This window comes from Camellia sinensis, chromosome 15, assembly GCF_055761805.1.
Source record: "Camellia sinensis isolate YWXY chromosome 15, ASM5576180v1, whole genome shotgun sequence".
Classification (NCBI taxonomy): domain Eukaryota; kingdom Viridiplantae; phylum Streptophyta; class Magnoliopsida; order Ericales; family Theaceae; genus Camellia; species Camellia sinensis.
In genome coordinates this window covers 109,166,311-109,190,595 of record NC_138975.1, presented here as the reverse complement: position 1 = coordinate 109,190,595, position 24,285 = coordinate 109,166,311, and the positions used below count along the sequence as shown (strand labels likewise).

The window sequence follows — 24,285 nt, the reverse complement described above, 5'->3', positions numbered from 1 at the left end:
TACGTTTTTGATCGAGCGGCAAGATGAATCGGGAAGGGGGCAAATAAAATTTCACTTTTTTGCGACGGTAGGTTTTACACCGTCGCAAATGGCAAGTATTTTATGCATAAAACGGCGTCGTTTAAATTAGATTTTTTTGCGACGGCCAATTGCCGTCGCAATAAGTAGATTATTTGCGACAGCGGACGTACGCCGTCTCAAAACATTTATTTTTTGCGACGGTAAAAAAATCCGTCGCTAATACTGATGCATTTAATCCCTATGCGCGCATTTAAATCCTTCATTTGCGACGGTTTATGCTGCCGTCGCAAAAAAAACATTTTTTGCGACGGGAAAACCGCCGTCGCTAATGTTTCCGTCTTTTTTACCCCTTTTTCTTGTAGTGTGAGAGATATACTGACTTGATCGTCGGAGTGCCCCCGGGTGGTCGAAACCACCGCGGGATTCTTATATTTCTGTTACAGGTCAGTCAGGTGCCATCTATTCTGCCAGTGCTCTCCAGCTGGTTACTAAGCGAGCAGTGTGGTCGGAAAATCACCCACACAAAAACTTTTGTTAAAAAAAAAAAAAATCAAAAGTCTAAACGTCATAATCCGGCCAAAATCACACTTGCACCAAAAATCGGTTATAAGGTTGTGTTTGTTGTCCGACCATACTGATGCTATCAACTTTGAAAAAGCTCCAACCTCAACAATAAACCTCACTAGCTTGGTCCGCTGACTTCTTCAAAGATTTTCGAGATCAACTAATTGTCCTACATTTGATATGCAAATGATTTGTTTTTGAACTTATTTTTGTTGTTTTTCTGAAAGCGCACACACACACACATACACAAACCGAACAGGCCTGAGATTCCAGAAGCAGATGTGGTTGTTTTATCTGATTTTTATTTGGAATACAGTGTTGAATATATCATGGTTTTGTGTATTATGTTCGCTTGCTCAAGTTTTCATAATGCAGAGAAACTTTCTTCCAGTAGAAGAGATAGGACACATTGCGCAGATTGAAGGTATTGTAGGGGAAATTCCAGCAGATTTTCCAGAGGGTGTTTACATAAGAAATGGTATGCATTTTGATTACTTATTATTTGTTACAGTAAATTACACCGACCTCTCTCCTTGTAAGCTTCATAAATTTGGCATAACATTAGGAAAAATGATATATAAGTTTATTTTCTAAATCGACTTTTTAGACCTAATAATGTGTAAGTGAGATGATTAATTGATAATTAATAGAGATATGAGAAAGATAATTACTTTAGATATTCTAAAACAATGCCACATCATTGGGTTTGAAAGTGGAAAAATTATTGATTGGTTTTGGGGTACCAACTGGCCATGCCGCACACCAATCACAATTGACTATGCTTTCTTATTCTCCAATCACCTCCCATAAATTTTTGAGCCCCATCTCCTTCACCAATTACAACACCATTGAGCACCACGTGATGGTGCCCCACGACCAACAAATAACTTCTCCCGAAAGTGGGTTTAAGTTTTTGGTCTAGCATCACCATTACTTCCTTAAAATTTAAATTAATATTACATTTAGCTGTTTTCATTATGAATTTATTAGTCATATAAATGAAAAATTTATTAGGAAATTATAAGTTTTTTTTTTATTTGGAAATTATTTTTTTTTAAAAAAAAAACTCCAAGATTTGATCATGGTAAAAAATAATAAACATTGAATTTTTAATTTTGTCAATTTAAATCATAATTTTTTAATTTATTTTCAATCTAAATTATTCACATATTTTCGTCAAATAAAACAAATGGGAAAAGTATTTTTAGCTACTAAGCTCAATGCAGTATACATAAAATGTATAAAATATTATTTTTTTGTTGAATTTAATAACTAAAATACTTTTTTTTCATTAGTTTTACTTAATGAAAATAAGTCAATGGTTGACATCAAAAATAAATCAAAGTATAGGATTTTAATTGAGAAAAATTAAAAAACTCTGGATTTATTTTGTTATAATAGTCAAATCCTGAGATTTTATTTTTATTTTTTTATAAATTTTTTCCAAAAATATAGATGAATAAAATAATTTTGGCATCTATTTTATATTAAATATATATATATATATATATATTTCTATGCATTTTATTTTTTTAACCTTATTAAAAGAAGAATTGATATAATTATACAAAAATTATAATTTTTCTTGCTTTTTTTTTTAACTTTAAAAAGATTAGTGTAATTTACTTTATTTATATTATTATATATTTCTTTTTGGGATTCATACGTCGAAGTGGCTTATATTTTACTCGTGTACTGTGTCAATGTCTTTAAGCGGTAACAGAAAAAACAAATTACAAAATTACATAACAAATTACCTCGTCTTTCGAAGTTTTTAATTTTGAGTTAGGTTTGAGATCTAAATAATCTACTAAATTTTTTATTAAATCTCTCTTATAGGTGTAGGACTCACACACATATGAGTTTGTGCAAATCTCATATCCATGTGAAATATTTGATAGAAAATTTGGTACATTATTTAGGATCTATAACATTTTCTTTTAATTTCATAACAAATGACTCTTTTATCAAAAAGTTATCAAGTTAATTAATAATTTTTAATAATGTTATAAATTTATTTTAATTAATAATTCAGGTAATTTTATTATTATTATTATTATATAAAAGAGTAGTTAGGAATTTTAATTTTTCAATTATTTCTGTTAAATAAATTTTTTTGATAAAGATGTATTTGTAATTTTTTAAATCATAAAGACAATTTGTATTTTAAATAAATTTCAAGAATTGAATTTATAATTTATCCTAATTTTTAGGCCCGATTGTTTTGGGGTATAAAGGAAGGGATGATATTAAGATAGAGGTATGACCCATTTAATATTATGCTTGTTTACAGGTTTGGGAAAGGGATTAAGATAGAGGGGGGATTAGGTTAGGCCTTTAGTGGGGATTGGGATAGAGGAGGTGAATGTGGTATTAGAAAAATAATTCGCCGGATGAGAATTTTTTTTTTAAATTTTTTTTGCATGTTGGGTATTTTTTTTTGAACATCAATGTTTAATTTTTGTGTATTTTTTGTTAAGTAAAAATTATTTTTTTATTTGTTTCATTTTTTTCTGAATTTTTTTAATTTTTAATTTTATTTTTTACATGTTGTGCATTTTTTTTTTAACATTAATATTTAATGTTTTTGTATTTTTGTATTTGTTTTATTATTTTATATAAAAATAATTTAACAATTCCTATACCAATAATTATTATTAAAATAAATACAATTTTATTTAATCTCCTCACCATCAATTCTCTCGCTATAAATCCATTCCACCTCTGAAAACAATTGGGTATTTATACCTAAGAATGTGATCTATCATTGTATCAGTCATAAATGTTAGTTGATTGTAATTGAATATTAATTTATTTACTTTCATTCATCCGGAGCAAAACTCGTCCCTAAATTCAAAACCCTCCTTATGGAGGGTAGAGTAAACCACCTTTGGGTGTGGCGTGGGACGGTACGAGAAAAATAGAGTGCACCAATGATTTCTCTTAATTTTTGTGTATTAAAGTCTTATTTATTTTTAATTATTATTATAAAATTTTATTTTATTTAATTTTTTAGTAGTATTTTTATAAAAAAATATTACTAATTATTAATTTTTAATGACAGATTTACAAACTTGTCATAAAAAATTGTCATTAATTATCATTTTTTAACGATAAATATAGAAAATCATTAGAGAAAAACGTCACTATTTATCATTTTTAGCGATGAATTTTTTAAAAAATCACTATTTATCCATTTTTAGTGATAGATTTTTTTAAAATTACTAATTGTTAATTTTTAAGACTTTTTGGTCTATACAAATACTAGTGGAACTTAATGGTGCACAAATCGTTGTAATAGGACCTGTGAATAATTAACCTTTGCTGTGGCTATACACGACTTGTCTAATTTCGGCCTATGGGCCCATCATGAATTATATTTTAATGGTCTAATGTGTCGAATTTTTAGGTCTTATTTAGAAAAAAAAAAGAAAAAAAAATTGATTTAATGATTATAACTATATTATATTTGTCTTAAAAAAATAACCGACATTTGAAAACAAATCATCCATTTATTTATTTATTATTTTTTGAGATATATGATTAAATCATGCAGCTATGATTATATGATGGATCTAATTTTTTTTTATTATAAATGATCTGCCCATAAAAAACCTAAAAGTTAGTAAATTAGATCATCAAAGTGGCATTTGGGTGAGCCGAATGGTCTAGTCTAGAGAGAAGCTGAATTTTTAAGTAATACCTTAATTTAATACTCAAATCTATCCACTTGCGTGTTATGCTTATTGATCAATTTAATTTTGAAAAAGACTATAATTATTAGGCTAATTTAATTTTTTCATTTATAATATAAATAAAAATTCTACAAAATGAATTAGTTCAGATTTTTAAAACAAAACTCATAATAAGCCATATAGAATTGAACAACGTTTATATTTTAAATGGCTTTGTATGAGATGTAAGTTGACTTTTTGATTTTTTAATTATTTTAGTCTGTGGTTAAAAAGTCTCGTTTGAGTTAGATTTTTGGCTTTTTTGACTTTTATGAAAGAAAAAATAAAATGATTATGATTTAAATGTAACATTTATTTTTATTAATTTTTTAATCTATTTTATCTTTTATAATTATTTTAACTAAAATCCTCCCAACTTTTCATGCCAACGTGGGTAGTACATAATGTTGGTCCTATGATCTTTTATTAAAAAAAATAAAACTAGGCAACGAGAACGAGGTGAAACTAGTGCGTTTAAGATAAGGTTAAAGGAGTCATATTATAATATTATTTTATTTTATTTTTAAAATTGTGTCAAACATTTTTTTACCTTTTAGGTTGTTCTAATCTAAAACAATCTGAAAGGTAAATTAAAACTAAAACTAAAAATGTCAACTTTTTTCAATTATTTTATTTTATTTTATTTATGGCCTTCCTTTTTATTTTTATTTTTTTATACTTTGTCAGCTTGTCTATTTGAGTAGAACCTAAAAATATAAATCTTTTTAAAAATTAAAAAACCATTAAATACAGAACAAAAAATTATTAAAAAAAAATCAATCCCAGACACTCCATAATTGGCTATGAGATATGGTAGAACTCAATTTGACATGTATATTACATAGAAGAATAATATTATACAAACTAACAAAATCTTATAATTTTTATTTTATTTTATTTTATTTGTTGACATAGAACTTATCATATTATTAAAATAAATTCTATTTCAGAATCTAAAATTTCATTATTATTTGTTACATTAATTAAAAAATTATTAATTCATCTAACATTTTTCTCTATAGAAATATGTTGCCCCATAAAATGCATCCTACTTTAAAGGGAAAGGAAAAAAAATAAAAATAAATAAATAAATTATCTTTGATTTGGTTTAGTTTTGCTTAAAGATTACTTGTATATACATCAGCATGGATTAAAATCGGGCTGGGTTAGGTTTAGACCAAGCTTGCACAATTTAGTAAGAGTATACATGTCATTCCAAATTTGACCCGACCACACATCAGGCCTAATCGGATTAACCCAAGCCCGTTCCTAAAAGAAAATTTTAAATTCCAAATCTCTTCACTTAACCCAATAAATGTGGGTTATTAATTTTTTTTGGAGTGTTAAATTATTTAATTTTTTTTAATAATTCTTTGAATTTACAACATTAAAAAAATTCAATTCTAAAACAAATATGATCATATAAATAAATTTTTTAATTTAAGAAATGAAGTATATATATATTCTTGTGTTTTTATAATTAAATAATATAAAAAGTAAAATTAATATTTTATAAATAGACGGCCGGACCGAACTGGAATAAAATTCTTTATCTCAAGCTTAGCTCAAAAATTAAATGGATAAAAAATCTTAACTCAGCCCGAACCCATGGCGACCCCTAATATAACAGTGCTATTACGGTGACATTTTTATGTGCATTTTCTTTCGACACTAAATATAATTAGTGTTTAAAAAAATAAATAAATATTTATGTAAACATATACATATTTTAAAATATAAAATAACTTAAATAAACATATTTTAATATCTATATATTTTATTTAAATATAATTTTTAATATATTTTACGATGCCATAGTTTAATTATTTACTCAACAATTCAACCAGTAACTATCGATCTATTTATTTTTTTTAGCCAATCATCCAAGTTTCAGAATATTATTTTTAAAATTTTAATTGTCCAGTTTGCTTTATGGGACTTACTATGGGTCCATTTTAATGATTTGAACTATTTATTTTATAAGATTTTTCGAGTATATCATGGTAATAAAAAATTAGGTTGATTGGATTTCATTTGTATGCAAAATAGAGAAAAAAAGAAAAAGAAAAAGAAAAAGAAAAAGAAAAGGCCAGCTAGAATAAAAATTATGGTGTCCATTAATTATTTTTTAGATGAATGTGATTTGACCATGTGATTCTCGTTGTCCAACCAACTTTATTTTTGGCAAATATAATCTACTTAGCAGGTCCTACAAATATACTCAAATTATCGGGATAGGTCCAAAATAGGCTCAAGTGGCGAAGGGGGTATTGTTGTGCCCTTCGTGAGAGATTGTCCCGAGTGTTTTTTTGATGATGTGAACCGTTTATATTGTAAGGTTCGTCGAGTAAATCATCCATATAAATAATCAAGTTGATTGAATAACTGTAGTTCTATAACCAAAACACATTTGTTCTATAAAAATTAACGGCTAACATAACTTTCATAAATTTTTAAAAACAATTAGCATCTAATTATGGGGTTATGAATATCCGATTAATTTAATTTTTTACATGAATAATATTCTTGACGAACCCTATAACATAACGGTTTAGATCATTGGAAAACACTCAGAAAGACCTCCCACAAGGAGGCAGTAGTAACTGCTTTGCCACCCCTTCTCGGCTCAAGTTAACTAGACTAGATCGTGCAGTTCAATTCCCTTTTTGGAACTTGGAAGTTATGAACTGAGTATGTATTGGATAGTTACTGAAAGCTTAAATTTGTGGTGTAAACTTACAAATACAGGTGCAAATCCTCTATGGGGGGGTTTAAAATCAGCAATTTCTGTGTTTGGAAGATCAAACCATGTGTGGATAGAAGGAGAAGGAATGCTTCATGCCTTGTATTTCACTAAAGACACCAATGGAAATTGGAGCTTTTCATACAACAATAGATTTGTGGAGCCACAGACATTCAAGATGGAGAAGCAAAGGAACAAACCATCTTACCTTCCAGCTTTGGAAGGAGATTCACCTGCTATTTTAGCTGCTTTTCTGCTAAATGTGGTTCGTAATTTCTTCTTCTATATTAAGCTACAACTAAATTATAGTAACTTCTCATGAGGCTCAAAAAAGGAGATGGCTTCTTTCTAGTTCATATAGTGGATTGGAGTGTATTGTTGGGTTTATAGGACTCACCATGGGTCACTTTTCAATGATCTAAACCGTTCAATATATAGAGTTTGTCGAGCGTTTTATGCTTACAAAAATTCACGTTGATTGGATATCGATAGCCCCTTCATTGGAATACATTTTTGTTAATAATTTATTTTTCAAATCATATTTTCCATTGACAAAAATGTATTCCGATCAAGGGACTATTGATATTTGATCAACGTGATTTTTTGCAGATATAGTATTTGACGAGCTTTACACATCGAAATGAGACCTATGGTCAGTCCCAAAAACCTATTAGTACACTCTAATCTAATATGTGAATTAAAGAGAACCTCCCCCTTTAAAAAAAATAATTGAACTTATCTTGTCTAGTCTAAATCCGCAAGTCCACCATGAAATATATTTTAATGATTAAATCCGTTGATCATTTGCAACTCAGTGGATGGTTCTTCAGGAAACAAATTATACTGTGTCTATAATTATAATAATTACAATCACATGATTTATCACATATGTCTTTATAAAAACAAATAACAAATATAATTGTAAAACATAATATTTATGTGGAAAATAGACCGTTAGTCTTTTTTTTGTGTCTTTTCCTTTTCACAATGATGTTTTACGCACCACTACAGAAATTAATGTATCAAATTATCGTGGCCCAAACTCTCCCTACCATCCTAAACACCATTCTCATCCTCCCCTCTCCCCATTTGCCCGTTTCTACCCCATTCTCTTAGGGCATATTTGATAAGTAACATTATAATATAGGGTAAGAATTATTAGTTTATAGATTCACAATCCTATATTTCATTGTAAATTTTATTAAACGAAATATATGTACAACGAATGTTTAATTTGACCAAATTGACGAATTTTTAATATTGAGACAAGTTGGGGATCATAATTTTAAGTATGAATGAAAAATAATAAAATAAATACATGATAATTGGTTATCTTATTAGTTTAATTAGACAACTAATCCTACACTAATTCATAGAATTATTAATAATTGGGCAAATTGCAATAGTAGTCACTATACTTTGTTTTTTGTGTCATTTTGGTCCCTGCAATTTCAATTGGTTCGATTTTGATCATAAATTTATAATTTTGTTTCAATTTGGTCCAATTAATTACAACTCTTAACATTTTTAATGAAAAATTTACATATAAGTAGCATAGGTCATATTTTTTTAGAGTAAAATTATAAATTTACTAAACTCAATGAGTTTTACTCAACAAATTCAGTAATTATTATTCGTCAAAATAACTAATTAGGAACCATTAACGTAATTTATCCTTAATCATATTACTATTAATTTTGTTAATCAAGTTATACCTTGATGTACTCAAACTTTCCTTACCAGTTATCGCTGCTTGGCAATCTAAACGACTCACGGGCATTTTGGCAAACTGGTTAAAAGCCAATTTTTTTTTTTACTTTTTTAGTCACATTATCTCTTTAATTTTTTATATATTTAAAAAAGAAAAAAAAATCAAAAATCAATTTTTAACTAACTTTCTAAAACAACCCTTAAAGTTAAAACAACTACCCAAATCCCTCCAGTACCTTCTCGGCGTGACACCACATCCTATTGAAATATTATTTAACTACAAAACAACATCCTACTAAAATTCAATTTTCAGTCATACAGAGGATTGGGTCAATCCTACCTTTGAGAGTGGCACCGACAGATTGTTGTCTCAGCTTTATTATTATTATTATTATTGTTATTATTATTTTGCAGTTTAGATTTGGAGATGCAAATAAAATCCTTAGCAACACAAATGTTTTTGAGCATGGGGGCAAGTATTACTCTATTGCCGAGAACTACTTAGCTCAAGAAATCGACATTTCTTCTCTTTCAACTTTTGATGATTGGGATCTTTGTGGAGATTGGTGCCGACCTTTTACAAGCCATCCAAAGGTTAAGTTCTTTTAGGCCATGTTTGTTTGGACGGACTGGATTAGTATTTCCATGATTAATAGTCTTAGGACTACGAATCCGTTGGATTATGTATCATATTTTAACTAATAGTCAAGTTTAAAATAATTAGTTCGTACTTCAATTGTTTAACCAAATATTGGATTAATAATTTTATTGGACTATTAGTCCAATCCCAAACTTATGTCCACCCAAACAAACGTGGCCTTAATGTATTCAAAACTACAAATATCTATATATATATGTACACTTTGACCTTAAATTTAAGAAAACAATCCAAATTCTTGTATACAGAAAGCACCAGGAAGTGGGGAATTAGTTATTATGGGGGTTGATGCAGTGAAACCATATTATGTTGTGGGAGTTGTCTCAGGTATGAAAATTTTTCGATTTTTATTTCAGGGAATATGATAAATTGAAAATAGGCGAAATAATGATAAATTAATAGCAAGACATATGCCCAATGAAAGTGAAAATGGTGCAAAAATAACATAGTTCCCACTTATATTATATTAATTTACAATTATTGTTTTAGTTTACCAATTATTTGATATCCCCTTTTAATTTCATGTGTTTTATTTTCCTGGTACACTTAATTGTGTAAGAAATTTTATGTAAGTGGGTCTAAATAGATCAAATAATTATAGATTGCATATTATTGAATAATATATAAGTGGTGTCAGTTAGACCCATTAAATTATGATTTATATAGAAATATGACCAGGTCATAGACATATCTATAATAACATATATTTTGATCATGCTTTGTGCATTAAAAAAGTATGGACCGAACCATATGTGTAGAAATTAGGAATAGTTATTCACCAGGCCGGGTTAGACTTACATTACCTAATAAAGAACTCTGTATCTGTCTAAGTTCGCTCGGCCCGAACATCAAGTTCATATGATCAATCCAAGCCTAACCCTAAATAAATTATAATTCCCAAGCCTATCTATTGGGCCATATACATAAACTATTAAAAAAAAAAAAACTAAACATCATACATGTTATTTTCTCATAAATAGACAAAGGCACTGGCAACCCTCAATTGTTGATTATCAAATATGACTGGAGAAAATTCAATACAATGGTTTTCATGCCATAAGTATTCTGCACCCAAATAAAGTAGAAATTTTTTTAGTAAATGAAAATAAGTATAGATTAGAAGATGAAAATAACTCCCGGAATTTCACTTGAGGTTCTCTAACTGACAAAGGTTAGTAGCAATATGTCCAGTACAAAATCCTACGATCTGTGTAGGGAAAAGATGAACTAAGACAAACTCTAATGGGCCAATAATAAAAATGTATATATATATATTTTTAATATATTAATTAATTAAGTTAAATATGTAGTGGGTCGGGTTAGGTCGAATTAGGCTAGAAGTATATTTTCTGAACCCAGCAGATTAATCAATCGGGCTCATAAAATTTCAGCCCAATCCAACCCTATGAACTAAAATAATATTCTGAAGCCTTAAGAAAATAGAGTTGGGCTGCGTGGGCCGGCAGGCCGATGTCCACCCTTAGTATAGATGCCCACTTATAATTCAATTTATTTATGATGGGCTAATATCGACTTAGGGCATTTATAAATATGTGGTTAAAGTTCCTACTCCAACCCTAGTTTCCATCTCATATTTTTGTATCTGTATGTGAGAGAAAATAAGAGTAGGATTATGGAGAAGATGACAATAATCACCAAGAAGTCTACTACTTGTGTGGGTGCTGTTTTTTGACCTCACTGCCAAACATGTACTTAGTTGGAGAACACTGGTAGAACAGATTGTGCCCCGAACAACCTGCCACAGAAAGATAAGACTCCGGCGGTGGTTCGTCCACCCAGGGGCACTCCGACGATCAAGTCAGTACTCAATTATCTCCCAAAGATAGCAATCAGTGCTTAACTCACTATCCAGGATACAAAAAGTGTACCTTAGACCCACGAGGGTGCCTTTCTTTTATAGCTTGCACTAACCCGGTCCCTACAGAAGCCTAGCTTCTCTTGGACTTTGGTTCAATGCTCATTCTGGACTCTCCAATAGATAAAGATAAACTTCCTAGGAGCTTTATCGTTATCCCAGCTGAGGTCCTCTCCCATTCTAGGACTCTTGTCCTTTATCCGTTCATCTCGGACTCCGGTATCTCCGCAGATAACCTCGGCCTAGCCGAGATCACCTCGGCGCCTTGACCAGGACACGTGGCACCTCGGCTGGCACTTCGGTGCCACCTTGGCCACGTGTTGTTATTCACAAAAATATGCCCCCCCAACTGCCTCCTAGGTTCTATTACCTCGGCATCCTGAGATGATGGAGCCTATATCATTTGTTCACATAGCCCGTCGGCTAAAACTTGCTCTACCCTTTATTATCGGGGTCGGCACACGTCGGCTCCATATGACCAAGACTGTAGTGTGTTTTATCAATGCCCTAGAACCAAGAACCAAGTTTTTCAAGTTCTTTAGCCAAGATCGTCCCCCCTAGCTGAGGTCTTTGCTTCATTAAATCAAGAACTCCAAGAGTTCCATCTGCGCATGAGCTGTCACGCATGGCTTCTCAACCGTTTTTGCCACATGTTTTTTCCTCATTGGCTCGTACCTCGCACGCGCCATCAGATCGTGTCACTTCTACGCGCGCCGCCTGATAGACACGTCGTCCTAGGCACACTAATTGTGCTTTTGCCGACTTTTCGTGTTTAACCAAAAACACCTCATTCTCTCTCCGTCTTTTCACCTTTGCATCTTCGTTCCCCCTCTGCGTTTCAAGTTATTCTCTCTCTAAACAAACCTAAATCCTCCATTTTCGTACTTTGAAGCTTCTGCAACTTGCTCCAATGATGTCCTCCGGCGGGTATTTCGTCATTTGGCTTTGACTACTCACGCTGTCTGACTCTGACGAGTTTCATATCGGCACCATCTTCTTCGGTAAGCCACTGTTCCCCTCTTTTCAACCTTCGATTTATTTCAAAATTTTATTGTATTCAATTGTTGCTATTGCGAACCTGTTCGTGCTCTTGAATATTTACTTGTGTGTTGAATTCCCTCATTCATGTATCGAGCACGTTTGTTTCATGATTTTGCTTCTGCCCAATCTCTTTCTGGGTATACATATATACACACCACTCACACATTTGTTTATTTTGCCACCGTTCTTGGCTTTGCACACATGCACACACTTCGTTACAATGTTCTTGATTTCTTATTTCTTTCTTGAGTCTGAATCACACTCTTTTTTTTTTTTTTTTTTTTTTTTTTTTTTTTTTTCTGTTTTCCTTGTTTGCATTTTCCAAATTCTTGGCTTTATTTATCTGCTTTTACATAGATTTAGGCCTGGGTTTCGGTAAAGAAACCACAATCTTAGGAAAACTGAAACAAACTTCCCTTGATCTTGAAAAACCCTTATCCCAGTTTTTGTTTTGGGTTTAGCCGAGGTCCCTGAAACCCACACAAACCTCTTTTTTCCAAATTCTCACACCTTGTCCCTCTAGTCGACGTCATGGGTATGTTTAGGTGAATGATGGATACCCCGGAAAAACTTGAGCATTTTAGGAGGGAGTTCTCAATCCCTGCCAATGTCCAACTCAGGTTGGCTGGGGAGGAGGACTCCATTATGCCCAACGACAACCTCATGCCCTTCCTAGTAGTTGCTTTCATCGAGTGTGGACTTAGGTTCCCTCTCGACATCCTTTTTCGCCAAGTCCTTCCTTATTACAAACTTAACCCAATGTAGCTAGCCATTAACTCCTACAGAGTCATAAATGGTATACTTGCCCTAGCTAGTTGAGAAAACGCTAGGATAACACTAGCCGACATCCAATACTGCTATACCATGTGTGGCCTTAAATCAGAAAAAAGCTACATCTATTACCTTAAGCCGATATCGACTGAGTACAAACTTATTGCCGACCTCCCAGACTCTAACAAAGGTGCTGGAGATGATTATTTCATCGTCTCGGGCAACTGGGAGTTCCCACTAGATGATGACCTCCACCTCTACCCCTTGAGCCGATCAGTCTTTAAAGAGGGTAACGGTAAGAACCAAGTGTCACTTTTCTTGCTTTCAAGTCTTTATTACTTTGTTCCTTTTATATGTTCTAATGTCTATTTTTTTTTCTTGTAGCTCTTCCCCAGCCACCAAAGGACTTTCGAAAAACATTCTATCTCACCAAAGATTTCAATAAGCTGCTGGGCTTACCAGTGAATCAGCGCAAGGCCCCTTTATTACTCAACTATGTCCCGATCTACAAATCTACCTTGCCCGACATCCCTAAGAAGAGCAAGTCCCCTCCTTTTGCTATAACTCCTCCTACCACTTCATCACCGCGGCCAGACCAAGCCTCAACCTCTGACCTAGCGGAGTAGCCATCAATTTCTGTTCCACAACTGATTCTTCCTTCCCAGCGCCAGCGCCAACGGCAACGGCAACGGCAACGGCGTCGCCGAGTTCCCATCCTCACTCCTACGGGCAGAACTCGTAGCAGAAGATGCCAATCCTCTGAGGTGTTGGCTTACAATCCAACAAACCCGCCTACTGCACTGCCAACAATTCGTTTTGGAACCAAGGTTACAGTTACCGCCACCGCCGACGAGATGGGACGCAACAAGGCCGTAGTCGAAGACCTTTTGGCTGACATTCCGGGTGTCGTGACAATCTAATCCTCCCCATCACAGTCCCAGGCAAAGGCCAAGCCAAGGAGGTTGAAGAAAGCACAAGCAAAGGCAACGGTGACTCAGATCGATTCTGAGGACACCTTACCGATTTCGAAATTGGCCGAGGCTGAGAAAAGCTCCTCTGCCCTTGAGAAGAGGCCTGCCGAGGCTAATCCTTCCAAAAATATTTAGTCAAAGAAGCCAAGATTTGAATCTGCAACCACCTCGGGTCCACAAAGACCCGATGAGCCCTAGGCCCTATCAATCACAATTGAGGACAAGCCAGTCAGAGCCGGTGATAACGCTACTGATATTGAGGTCAGCGTTGCCCTCTCTACTGCATTGCTCCTCCCCAATGACCTCAATCGTATGGCCGAGGCCAGCGAATATGAAAATTTCACTTTAATGGTGCAGCACTCTGTACTGGTAAACTCCTAACACTGGATACTCTCCATTCTCTGTTTTCATACTTAAAGAGTTTACTAACCTTGTTTTTTCCATTTCTTCTAGGTGATCCAACATGCCCACTCCTTTGCGATGTAGGCAGAAGAAAGGAGCTGGTCCACAAGACCAAGGAGGCTGCTAGCTTGCTGAAGTCCTTAAACAAAGCCAAGGCCAAGATGAAAGTCCTGATAGATCAGGCCAAGGCAGCTAAACAAGCCCAAGATCAGGCCGAGGAAAAGGCAGGTGCTGTAGAAGTTGTTGCTGAGGTCCTCAAAGCTGAAATAAAAGAGGCTGAAGCAAAAACTGCCGAAGCCAAGCAGAGCTCCGAAGTGCCTTGGCCACAAAAGACGCAGAGATCAAAGCGATGGACAAAAAGACCTATGCCGAGGGGGAAGTCGACGTTCGTGAGGAGTACAAGAAACAAGTAAGACAGGCATGCAACAAGGCTTACACCCTTGGTTGGATGGCTACTCTGAAGGAGTTGGCTGTCCCCGAGGATTCTCCCCTTCAGAAGAAGAAGATGATGATGAAGAGGCCGAGGTGGTAGCCGATGCTGAGGGTTCTGTTGGGGCCAAGTCCCCAACTCTGAATGAGCAAGTCCTAGACTGGACTTAAGATAAGGAGGACGAGGTCCAAAAGACCACTTCTGAGGTCGAGGTTGAGACTGCCAATAAGAGCCTAGATGACACATTGCGTGGGATTAATGCCGAGGTAGAGACCGACAAGAGTGTAACACCACCATCAGATGAAGCCAATCCTAGCACTTCAAATATTTCTGCTTTTCCTTGTCCTTTGTTTTGAACAATGTTAGCTCTACATTTGGCTGATGTGCCCTTTTTGTAACTGTGAACAAGTAATCCTTCTGCAGGCCGAAGCGCCTTGTTTTTCTTTTGAATGCAAGTATAATTTCTTCTTTCAGGTGTTTGAATGTTTGTATGTTTTACTCCTTCCATACTTAGAATATTTTGCATGTCTTCAAAGTGTACTTTTATCTATATGACTTCTTCGGAGTATAATACTTCGGACATAACTTCTTAATTTTTTTATCTCGGCCTACACTTGAAAACATTATAAAAATATTTTCACAAGTGTTGTAACCTGGTCAATTTTACTTATTGTCTTCTATACTCCCCAAGTTTGGTAACCTGGTCATCTTGGCAAGGACTTATTTTTTGCAGTTTTACCTCGGCTTAACTTCAACTTGTAAATTTTTCTGAAAATTTCAACCAGTGTTAAGCCAACTCTAGCTTGTACATTTTTCTATAAAATTTCAACAAGTCCCTAAGCACTTTAAACTTTTACTCATCATTCTCCAGCTCTTTGCCCCCTAATGTGAACTTAAATCTCACTTAGGTTCTCATTAAGCATGTGGCTACGATCTTGTTGTCGAAGTTAGATTCAAACAGAGACTAGTCGAGGTTCTCAACCTTGGTTCCTCTGTTAATCTTACTCAAACGCACTTAGTTCCAATCTGGGTTTGATTCTGCCGATATGGCAAATCTAGGTTAATCCAACTTAGCTCAACTCCATTATATGCAAGTATAATTTCAACTCTACTATATAATAACTCTAAGTTCTTCCCCATGTTTCACTTAGAAACATCGCCAACTTAGTTCAACTTTATTATATGCAAGTATAATTCAACTCTGCATATAATAAGTCTAAGTACTTCGTCATGTTTCACTTAGAAACATTGCCAACTTAGTTTAACTCTATTATATGCTAATATAATTCAACTCTGCCATATAATAAGTCTAAGTTATTCATCATGCTTCAATCAGAAGCATTGCCAACTTAGTTCAACTTTATTATATGCAAGTATAATTCAACTCTGCCATATAATAAGTCTAAGTTATTCGTCATGTATCAATCAGAAATATCGCCAACTTAGTTCAACTCTATTATATACAAGTATAATTCAACCCTGCTATATAATAAGTCTAAGATATTTGTCATGTTTTAATCAGAAATATCGCCAAAGGACTGGTCGGTCGTATTACACAAGTTTGAAATTAAAAATCGAGCTAAAATTTTATTATTACTTCGGCTAATAACAAAAAATTTTAATTAAAAAACTAAAAATCTAATGATAAAAAAACTTCAAGTTGCAAGTATTCCAAGGTCTTGGTAACTCTTTTCCTTCACTGTCTTTAAGCCGATATGCCCCATTGCCGGCGATCGAGATGATTCTATAAGGTCCCTCCCAATTGGGGCCAAGCTTGCCCTCTTTGGGATCCTTCTTGTTGCCGACGACCTTTCTCAGGACGAGGTTCCCAACTTGAAACTCTCGTGGGTTGACCTTCATATTGTAAGCCCTAGCAAGCTGCTGCTGGTATGCCGTTAGCCGAATTACTGCTCTCTTCCTTCTTTCTTCCAATAGGTCCTGATCTCGGGCCAAAAATGCCTCATTAGTCCCATTCTCTACTCCCTGGGTTCTGATCCCTGGGATGCCGACTGCTAATGGGATCACTACCTCTGTGCCATAAGCCATAGCAAATAAGGATTCCTCAGTTGATCTTCTCGGCGTAGTTCGATATGCCCAAAGTGCATTGGGGAACTTTTCCACCCACTTTCTGTTTGCTGCTTCTAGCCTCTTCTTAATCCCATCCAAGATAGTTTTGTTGGATGGTTCTGCTTGACCATTGCTTTGAGGGAAGCTTGGAGTGGAGTAGTAGTTCTTGATCTTGTACTTTGCATAGAAACTTTTGATTAGCTTACTGTCAAACTGTGTGCCATTGTCTGCTATTATTGCCCTTGGAATCCTAAACCTGGTAATGATGTTCTTCCATATGAAGTTCTTCACATCAACATCTCGAATCTTCACAAGGGGTTCCATTTCTACCCACTTGGTGAAGTAGTTTGTTGCTACTAGCAGAAATTTTCTCTGTCCAGTTGCTTGGGGTAGTTACCCAACTAGATCCATGCCCCACTGGGCAAATGGCCAAGGACTGGACACTGAATTTAAATCTGCTGCTGGTTGATGTATCAAAGGTGCGAACCTTTGACACTTCTCGCACATAGGCTTCAGCATCCTTCTACATGTAGGGCTACCAGTATCCTTGAGTAATGGCCCTATGAGCAAGTGACCTACCCCCAACGTGGCTTCCATATTCTCCTTCATGTATTTCATACAAGAAGTCTTCAACTTGTGAAGGATGCACATATCTCAAAAGGGGACCAGTAAAAGATCTTTTGTAGAGATGTCTCTTTGTTGTTAGACTGAACCTTGCCGACTTCAGTCTGGTCTTGTGTGCCTCTTTTCTGTCCTCTGGTAGGTTCCCATCTCTAAGGAACATTATTATTGTATCCATCCAATTTGGTCCTATCTCTACGCATATTGTTTCATACTCTGTAATTAGTGGTTCCACACTTGGGCCTGACAAGTAGTCAACCATTATTGTCCTTACCTCCTCTGATTTCATTGCACTAGCCAGATTAGCCAAGGTATCGACATGGCTGTTGTCATCTCGGCTTACCTGTTGTAGTCGACAGTTTTGAAACAAGGCTAGCTGTTTAAGAACCTCTTTAACATAGGCTATCATTCTTTCATCTCGAGCTGCATACTCACTTGTTGCCTGGTTCACAATAAGCTGGGAGTCACAAAAGACCACAACCTCGTTGGCTTCTATTGCTGTTGCCACCTTTAATCCTGCAATCAATGCTTCATACTCTACTTCATTGTTGGAGGCTTTGAGCCCCAAACAAATTGATTGCTCTAACATTCGTTCATCTGGAGATACTAGTACTACTCTTGCCCCCACTCCCTGTCGGTTTGAACTCCCATCAACAAACAGGCGGAAGGAGTCGTTGATGTAAATATCGCAAGGATTGAGTTTTTCTTCTTTCTTTTGCTCTGTTGTGGGATTTTTCATTCCCAACTGGGTCTCTTCTTGTTCTCCTAGACATCCTAAGCCGCGGTTCATTGGAGCCCGACGTGGGATGGCTCCAAGTGTGAACTCGGCCACAAAGTCGGCAAGAACCTGGCCTTTGAATATTGTTCTGGGCCTAAATTCCAAGTCGTATTGGCTCAATACTATTGCCCACCTGGCTACCTTGCCTGTCAGATCTCCTTGTTGTAGCAGGGATTTCAAGGGATGCTCAGTCAATACCACAATTTTGTGGGCTTAGAAGTAGTGATTCAACTTCTTGGACGCCATCACTAAAGCTAGTGTCAATTTTTCCAGGGACAAATACCTGATCTCTATGCCTGCTAGGGTTTTACTCACATAGTAAACTAACTTCTACTTCCATTTTTTTTCTCTAATTACCACTACACTCACTGCATGCTCCGAAACTGCCAAGTACAAGAAGAGTTCCTCTCCTGGTACAAGATTTTAGAGAACTGGGGCTGTGGGCAGATATTTTTTCAAGTCGGCCAAGACGACTTCGCATTCTTCTATCCACAAGAAATCTGTGGCCTTCTTCACTAAACTAAAAAAAGGTTTGCATTTGTTAGAACTTCTGCTTATGAAACTATTCAGGGCTGCAGCCCTTCCAGTTAACATCTGTACTTGTTTTGCCGATGTCGAGCTCTTCAAGTCCAAGATGGCCTTGATCTGATTTAGGCTCGCCTCAATGCCCCTTTCTAGTAACCAAGTATCCTAGGAACTTTCCTGACCCAACTCCAAATGTGCATTTCGACACATTGAGTCGGCAGCCAATATGTCCTCAGGATATCAAAGACTGCTTTCAGGTCGGCCAGATGATCCTCAGGCTCTTTGGTTTTCATGACCATGTCATCAATGTATACTTCCACTGTTTTGCCTATTAGATGTCTGAACATCTTGGTTACCGATCTCTGGTAAGTTGCTCCTATATTTTTCAACCCGAAGGCATCACTTTGTAGCAATACAACCCTTTTGGGATGATAAATGCAATTTTCTCCTCATTTGAGGAGGGGGGCACATGGTTATCTGATGGTACCCCTTGTAAGCGTCTAGGAAGCTCATCCATCCATGCCCTAAAGTGGCATCTACCAATTAATCGATTTTGGAGAGCGAGAAACTATCTTTGGAATAGGCTTTATTCAAGCTAGTGAAGTCCACGCAGGCCCTCCACTTCCCATTTTTCTTCTTCACAACCACTGTGTTTGATAACCATGTTGGGTAGTTTACCTTGCGAATGGCTCTGGCCTCCAGTAATTTATCCACTTCCTCTTCTACTGCCTCAACATGCATCAAGGTCGGCCTTCTAGCTCGTTGGATGATAGGTTTAGCCGACCTGTCTACATTCAGTCTATGGCAAGTGAGCTCAGGGTCAATGCCAGGCATCTCGTATGGCGTCCAGGAAAACACTTCTATGTTTGCTCGCAAGAATGCTTCTAACTCCCTTTCTTCCTCTTCGGCTAAACCTGAACCGAGAAAGAAGAAGCGCTCCTCATCATCTTATCGGACCAGAACTTTCTTCAGGGCTTTTTCATTTTTCTCAGCTGGTTCTTTGCCGACGTCGTCCAAGACCTCCATGTCCTCGTCCTCAATCTCGGATGTGTCTGCTTCTCATATGGTGCAGGTGGATTTCATTGCTGCTATGGAGCAATTCTTCACCTGTACTTGGTCTTCTTTGATCTCTTCAATTCCCTGCTTCGTCGGGAACTGCAATAGTTGGTGCAATGTTGAGGGAACAACCTTTATTGCGTGTAACCATGGTCTTCCTAAGATAACGTTGCAAGGTGATAGGGTGTCAATGATTGTGAACTCTGTGCTCACTTTCCCGGTGCCTGCCTATACTTCTAAATTTATTACCCCTAAGGGCCATGTCGATGTTCCATTGAACCCGACCATTGGATTGATGGACTGTTCCAGATCGTCTTGGTGAAGGACGAGCTCCTTGTAATATCTGACATACATAATGTCACAAGAGCTGCCTTGATCAATTAGAATGCGCCTTACCTGGCATTCTCCAATCTTCAAGGATATCACTAAAGCATCATTGTGTGGATGCTGCACCATGTCTAAGTCGGCTTCAGTAAATGATAGCATTGGTCCCTGGCATTTGTTTGCCCTAGGCCTTTTTTGCTGGACCTGGTATACATGTTATAAGTGTTACACCCTCTGAGTCTCCCCACGTACCTCGTTCTCATTGACCCTCGAGTGAATCACATTGATCATTCGAGGTCCTTCTGCTTGCGGTTGCGGTGCTGGTGGAGGTGGTGCTGTTGGGGCCTAGGGCAGCCGTGCCTATTCTTCCCTTGTTCTAGCTTCATCCACCAGGTCCCTTAAGTGACCTTGTCTTAGCAGATCTTCCAAATGTGCCTTTAGGGCTTTACACCCTTGAGTTAGATGCTCGTCTTCATTGTGGTAAGCATAGTGCTTGCCAAGACTTCTTTCCCATAAATTCGCCAAGAATCCTTTCTAGTGCTCTGTAATACAGCTGGTTCCTAATCCTTTTTAACACTTTGTAAACCGGAATCCAAAATACGGTAGTGACTGCCTGTGCAACCCTCAGTCCTATCTCTTGCCTGTTATATCTAGTATTTCCTTGGCCTCACTTCGACCAGCTGTTTCTCTTCTCTTGCTTCGACATCTTTGTCCTTAGCATGTCTTCTTTGGCTCTTGTATACTTCTCGATCCTGGCCATGAGTTCCTCCATACTTTTGGACAGCGTCTTTGCCAGTGACTTTCGAAGCAAGCAGTCATCGTTCAGGTCATTCTTAAAAGAAATAACCGCCAATTCTTGATTGTACCCTGGTATTCGATTAAACACTTCATAATACCTTTTGGCATAAGCCCTAAGGCTTTCATCCTTGCCAATTCTCAGAGCCATCAGGGAGTCTACCCTTAATGGCTGCAGTTTGTTGTCACAAACCTGGTCACGAACATTTCGGCCAGGCCTTCCCAACTCTTCACAGTTCTTTTCGGTAACTTGTGAAACCAGTCTGATGTGATTTCCCCAAAGATGGGAGGAATACCTTACACAGCAGCGGTTCGTTCTTGGTGTACAATGCCATTGAGTTCAGGTACAAGCCGACGTGGAAGTTAGAATCAGACTTGCCGTCGTATATCTAGAATCTCGACATGTGGAATCTTTTTGGGGCCTCATACTTGTCCAGCTCTACTAAGAACGCTGTTCTCGGCTTAACCGGAGATGTGACCTCGGTATCTTGTCGCTTCCTCTGTAGGTAGTCTCTCAAATCCTCCTTAGTCCGTCTAGGAGCTCGGCTGTCGACGGACTTTTAGCCTTTTGGGTGCGCTGCTCCTGGTGTCATTGTGAGTCCTCTTGGACCTCCCTCCATTCGTCGTGTCAAAGCAAAGCTCCTTCCCTTGAACATGTTGATGTTCCTTGGCATATGATTTTTTGGCACGATGTGTCTTCTGAGACTCTCCTCTCATTGATTCTCTTCGCCCGACCTCCCGTGAAGGCCGATGAGAATGCTCTCTCGCCCTGTCATGCTCGGGGACTGCGGGGATCGCTTTTTGCCTTCCTTTCTAGGCATCGTTCTTGGCCGCTGGAATCGGCATGCCCTCCAATGGGAACAATGGTTGCATGACGTTGTTCTGCATCATGAAATCGACAACCGATTGTAGGTCCGCCAATTTGTTTGCCATCCTCTTCATCTCGCCGTCCTTCCTTAGGCATCTATCTTTCCATACCTGGAGGTCGCTTTTGTTATAATACTTGTCTCGGTCTGCCTTCTTTGGCATGTCTCCCTCTTTGCTGACGTCTTTTTTCCCGGGATTCTGCTCCCGGGGTTTTTCATTGTAGTTCACTTCCTCTACGTTAGGGTCAATGTGTTTGCCACTTCCAGTAGGGATGTCGTCCTCAATCTTCTCTTTCTGTCCGTCGTTGGCCATCTATTCTCCTTTGATTCCCACAGATGGCGCCAAATTGTGGGTGCTATTTTCTGACCTCACTGCCAAACAGGTACTCAGCTGGAAAATACCGACAGAATAGATTGCGCCTCGAACAACCTGCTACAGAAAGATAAGACTTCGGGAGTGGTTCGTTCACCCGGGGGGCACTCCGACGATCAAGTCAATACTCAATTATCTCTCAAAGATAGCAATCAGTGCTTAACTCACTATCCAGGATACAAAAAGCGTACCTTAGACCCATGAGGGTGCCTTTCTTTTATAGCTTGCATTAACCTAGTCCCTATAGAAGCCTGGCTTCTTTTGGATTCTGGCTCAATGCTCATCCTAGACTCTTTACTAGATAAAGATAAACTTCCTAGGAGCTTTATCCTTGTCCCAATTGAAGTCTTCTCCCATTCTAGGACTCTTGTCCCTTATCTGTTTATTCTGGACTCCGGTATCTCCGCAGATAACCTCGGCCTAGCCGAGATCACCTCGGCGCCATGACCAGGACATGTGGCACCTCCGGCTGACACTTCGGTGCTACCTTGGCCACATGTTGTTATTCACAAAAATATGCCCCCACAACTTGAATTACCTATCAATAGTGTCAGTTATGCAACCGTTAATGTTTTCTTTTATTGATTTAACTTGAAACCTTTAGATTTGGATTTCTTTTGAAATCTCACAAATTGACCTTGATCATTGTTTCTTTATTTTTATTTTTTTGGTTTTCATGCTTGCGCGTGATTTGGTTACAGTTGTGATAAGTTTTACTTGGCCTTGATGTCAATTGCAACGTAACCTTTTTCTTTTTTTTTTCATTTTTTTTTCAACTCTTTTGAAATTAAGCTTTATTTTGATGGTTATCAATACATTTATCTTTCTGATTAAAAAAGAAAAAAAAAAAAACTGACTTGTTCATATGTTGGGTTTCATTAGCTGATGGAAAGAAACTAATTCATAAGGCTGATGTCAAACTGGAAAGGAGTACTTTTGCTCATGAAATTGGAGTTACTCAGAAGTAAGTTTCAACTGCCTTTTTCTTTTTGCATTAAAGTACCTCATTTTGTGGTGAGAGATCACACTTATGTTAATATTAATAAAGTTGACATGGCAATGAAATTGTTTTAATATTACAAACCATAGAATTATCTTAAGGGGAGTTCTTGGGTTCCATACCTATGAGTGGAACAGAAAGCAAGACTTAAGTGTATGTAATGAGAAGGTGAGAGTTCAACTTTCCCAAAGTGCTAATCTAATAACTAATTATTAACTTTCGCAAATCCAAAAATAAAAATAAATTATGAACCACACACTGTGATAAGTGTTTGGAGTTCTAGTAAACATATATATATATATATATGCGAGATCATTCTGTATGAAATTTTTGTATATAAATTTAGTTTGAATAGCATTGCCTTTTAAATTGTACTTTGAACCATTGTTAAGTTTTAACATGATGTTTTGATTTTGGATTTCAGGTATAACATTATACTGGATTACCCACTTATAATAGATGTATATAGGTTGTTTCGAGGAGGCCCGTAAGTATATTCTTTTATAAAAGTCTCTTATTTACATTTTGAATAGACTTGTTACTATAATAACGACAATATTACTAATACGCGTAAGGATCCTCTAGAGTTAATCCTCTAGAGTGATCTCCTAAAGTGTTTAATCCGACGAATGAAAATAAAACTCACCAAAACGACGTCGTTTTGGTGAGTATTTTCAAAAAAAAAAAAAAAAACTTTAATTCGAAATTTCTGCAGATCTCATATGAAGCAGTACAAAGACATATAGAGACATGGAGAGAAAGAAAAGGGTTGTGTTTCAGATTTCCATCTCTTCACTCTCATCTTCTTTTTTCTTCTTCTTCATGGGTATTGGCGTTCTTGATCTACTGGTTTCTTCGTGGATCTTGATTTGGGTTGTTTATTGTTTTGGTCTGTTTATAGTTGGGTTGAAATCTATAGTTGGGTTGAAATGTTCTTTGGGTTTCTCTGTTTATTGTTC

The 24,285-nt window shown here is 36.3% G+C and overlaps 1 protein-coding gene across 1 annotated transcript in view; it reads left to right on the top strand.

Annotated features, from left to right (window-relative positions):
* Nucleotides 1–24,019, top strand: part of LOC114287364 (9-cis-epoxycarotenoid dioxygenase NCED1, chloroplastic) — a 47,747-nt gene extending 23,728 nt beyond the window's left edge. The window contains exons 3-7 of the mRNA XM_082907614.1: nucleotides 961–1,063; nucleotides 7,068–7,327; nucleotides 9,187–9,366; nucleotides 9,679–9,757; nucleotides 23,209–24,019. Coding sequence (XP_082763740.1) covers nucleotides 961–1,063; nucleotides 7,068–7,327; nucleotides 9,187–9,366; nucleotides 9,679–9,757; nucleotides 23,209–23,294 — 708 coding nt within the window. The 3' untranslated portion in view covers nucleotides 23,295–24,019. The remainder of the gene's footprint in view (nucleotides 1–960; nucleotides 1,064–7,067; nucleotides 7,328–9,186; nucleotides 9,367–9,678; nucleotides 9,758–23,208) is intronic.
* The last annotated feature ends 266 nt before the right edge of the window (nucleotides 24,020–24,285 follow it).